Source organism: Echinops telfairi, unplaced genomic scaffold (genome assembly GCF_000313985.2).
Source record: "Echinops telfairi isolate 266 unplaced genomic scaffold, ASM31398v2 ScPeMD7_7;HRSCAF=31, whole genome shotgun sequence".
NCBI lineage: Eukaryota > Metazoa > Chordata > Mammalia > Afrosoricida > Tenrecidae > Echinops > Echinops telfairi.
In genome coordinates, this window is record NW_022103904.1 from 24,558,415 (window position 1) to 24,562,198 (window position 3,784).

Here is a 3,784-nt window from a genome sequence, read left to right on the forward strand (position 1 = left end):
TTTTTTTAATCATTTTATTAGGGGCTCAAACAACTCTTATCACAATCCATACATACATCAATCGTGTAAAGCTCATTTGTACATTCCTTGCCCTCAACAAGGCTGTGTGTCTTTCATGGGAGCTCCTTTTCCCCCTAGCTCATCCCCAGTTACTGCACCCCCTCCTGCTGTGAAAAATAAACTCCTGTTTCATGACAGTATGCTTAAAGCTGCCTGTGCTGGTTAGTGATTGCTCCCACATGCAGATTTAGTAGTATATTCTGCTATATTTAAAGACCTTCATATTTTTCTATCAAATTTTAGTTGGTTTAACTTGAATGTATTTATTCTTTAAAAATTACAGATAATTGAATATGAAAAAAAGCAAACCTTGGGACAAAACGATACTGGATTTAGTTGTGATGGGACCTCTAACACGTTCAGGGTCATGTTCAAAGACCCAATAGAGATCCTACCCAACGTGTGCTACACGGCATGTGCAACACTCAAAGTAAGAGTCTCTCAGAATATTCCAGAAGGGGAGCTCCCGCTGTCGAAAGCATGGTGTAGACAGAAGCCGAGAGGTGCTGACAGGAGGGAGGGAAAGAAACCAGTCCACTGCCCTGGGAACTGCTCAGCCCCGCTCTGCTCTGGAGAAGGAGCTCCTTGTTTAAGGGGAGACGGGATGTTTCACAGAAGATAAAATAATTACTCTTGAAACCTGTTCGCTGTTCTCTAGTAGACGAGTTGTACATTGTGTTTGTTTTAATTATTAATTAGCTTTTTAGCCAAACAAACAAACCCTTCATTTTTCATTGATTGTGGGGTATCAGTCACCATGCTATAAAAGGGGATCTGGGAGTTATAGTGAAGTGAGGTAATGTAATCAGACTTCACAGTGCCTGTGAAGAGAGCATTGCTAATGAGCCTTTTGTTCTCATTCAGGGTCCGGACTCCCACTATGGCACCAAAGGACTGAAGAAAGTAGTACATGAAACGCCTACTGCGAGCAAGACTGTGTTTTTCTTTTTCAGCTCCCCTGGCAATAATAATGGCACTTCAATAGAAGATGGACAAATACCAGAAATCATATTTTACATATAATTTACCATTGTCATACGTTGTGGCTCAACAGTACCATTCAGCCTAGTCTCAGAGACAGAAGTAACTGGCTACAAGTATTAGTTTGGAGTGCTATGAATATTTATAACATCAGAAACAGTTTCTCAGCTAGAAAAATATTGATTTAATCTGCATGATCTAAAGGCAGATTTCTCATTTTCTGATAACTTAGGGGTTAAAAAAACTGAGTTGAATTGTTTTAAAAATTCAGCTCTTTCGGCTCATATATTTCATAGATCAGCTGATGAGGGAATCTTTCAATAGTTTTGTAATTGAAAGATCCTTGTTCTACGTAACTAGTTTTTTTTTTTTGTCAACACTATTCCGAAGGCGAGATGAAATGAGTTGGGTCGGTGCTCCTAAGGAATCTCTGTTGGCTCAAACAGCTAACTGGAAAACTTTAAAAACTGACTATATGTTTGGGGTTTGAAAGGATTCAAGAACTGTAGGGAAACATTCTAGTTTAGCATTTGAAATAGTACTAAACGTAGGAATAATAAACACATCCACCAGGAAAAATTTCCAAGGCATTTCCAGGAAAGGCTATTTTGCAACAGTGGATTTTGTAACACTTCACAGAAAGGTGATAAAAGCGAAAGCTCTCAAGGTGTGATCTAAGACTGGACCCCTCAGCACCAAGTGGCGCCACAATCTTTACCTGTCACTGGGGGCTGCGGAAGAGCCCCAGGCTGTGAGACAGGACACCGAGGGGGTGAACAGACAGTCCTTCAGCATTGTATGGATAAGTCTACACAGCAAACGATGGAATAAAATACTGGCGTATTTCCGACAATTACTGTGAATCGTTAAAGGTACCCACGGGCATTCTCACCCCACTGAAAAGTCTGGTTTCTGTCCTACGCAGTTGATCAGAGAAGGAAAGTTGGTTTGACATCGGTGATGCATCGCTGTCCCGTTGTGGCAGGAGCAGCTAGGAAGGGAGTCTGACAGAATGACGCGTATACACTTTTTTATAAAGCTAATTGCTTTGTATCTAAATGAAATAACTTTCATTTTTTCCTCTTGAAAGTGATTATCTTTTTAAAAACCTAAAGTGTAATTAAAGTAGATCAAGTAGTTGTGGATGATAGGTAAAATTTTTTAAAAAAATTCTTAACTACCAATTTAGAAAGGATTTTCTTTTCCTAAACAGTAGTCATTAGAATTTAAATTGTTTTCATTTAGATTAGTTTTGTGTGTCTCATTTATTCAAGGGAGGCAATGAGCTAACAGAGATCTCTTGCAGCTGCTGAAGAAAGGGGCAGTTTTCTTTCTCTGGCCCCGTGACTTGACAAACCTCCGTCAATTGAAATGTCTGTGGTCTGTGTGGTTCCAGTTAACTAGAGCTGAACCTGCAAATGCTGGAGTAGCCATTGTGGAAAATGATTCTGCCTTTATAAGTACGGTGGGCCAGAGCTAAGCTCCGGTTGGATGTATGAGGCATTTGCAGTGCTTCTGGTCTTACGTAATGAGCAACTGGAAGGACTGTCATTGAATGTAACCAGAGAAGGTACACAAGGTGGGGCTTTCGGACAGTGGGACAGCCCTGATTTTTTTTTTTTTTAATAAATAACAGTTATCCTTTTTTGTCATGTGTCTCTTCAGAAGGTTGAAAGTTAGGTAGTTGACTAATTGAGGTTAAACCTAACTTGTACATAATGTATGGCAGTAATGCAGCACTGCTGCTGAACGCCTTACAGCAGGCCACAGGAACGGCCCCAAGAACACTGCTGCGACCATCCATTTCTAGGCCAGGTTTTTGTGGTCTCGGGCTTCCTCCCTCCCCATTCTACCTCCGTAGGTGGCCCAGTTAAGCCTGCTGGGAGTCACTGTGCAGCTCCATCTCTCAGTGGCTCCTGCTGAACCGAGAACCCTGCACCAAGTCCCCTACATACAATGTCCTTTATCTCTCACAAAACCAGTGTGATTGTATAAGTTCACAAGCAGAAAAAGGAATATTGTAAAAAGTCACTAGTGAGTGGGAGGGAGATTGAAACCCAGATTGATCTCCAAAACTAGAGAGTTGGTAAAAGGTTATTTTGCTGGGTCCCAAAGTAGTGAGCTTGATGCCACTATTCTCAAACTACGATTCAAAAGGATTCTTCTGCCTGTTCTATATTTGCTGTAGAATAGAAATACTTTCTATTTTAAGAATGTGTGATGATTCTGGTATCCGCGTGGCAAAGGGAGAGGGCTAGTTTGTGTTATCAACGTGCCCTTTTCTTTAGATCCACATGAACTGAGCTACACGTGGAGCTGCTCCCCACAGGTTCAGCAGTTCAAACCCACCAGCAGCTCCCTGGGAGAAAGATGAGGAGGCTGTCCGCTCCCATAAAGGCCAACAGTCTTGGAAACCCAAAGAGCCCGTGCTGCCCTGTCTTACAGAGTTATGGGTCAGAAAAGACTTGGCGGTGGTTTTGTTTTTGTTTGTTTTTTTGATGGAGTAGGGCCCGAAATTGTGAGGCTGGCACAGGGCTGGGCTGGTTTTGTTCTGTTGGATGCAGGCCTGCTGTCAGTGGGAACGAGTGGCACTTAACGTCAACAACAGCTTTGAAAAAAAAATTATTGAAATTAAGCTGGTAGGACAGAGCCTGGTGGCCAATTACCCTATTTTAAAATCCCTCCCTTTCTATGTCCTACAAACCACTCGATTCTAATGTCCTGCTGTAGCCATCCAGATTCT

The 3,784-nt window shown here is 41.9% G+C and overlaps 1 protein-coding gene across 1 annotated transcript in view; it reads left to right on the forward strand.

Moving 5' to 3' along the window:
- Positions 1-1,894, forward strand: part of LOC101644268 (BTB/POZ domain-containing protein 1) — a 63,099-nt gene extending 61,205 nt beyond the window's left edge. The window contains exons 6-7 of the mRNA XM_030884469.2: positions 344-490; positions 925-1,894. Coding sequence (XP_030740329.1) covers positions 344-490; positions 925-1,083 — 306 coding nt within the window. The 3' untranslated portion in view covers positions 1,084-1,894. The remainder of the gene's footprint in view (positions 1-343; positions 491-924) is intronic.
- Positions 1,895-3,784: the final 1,890 nt, after the last annotated feature.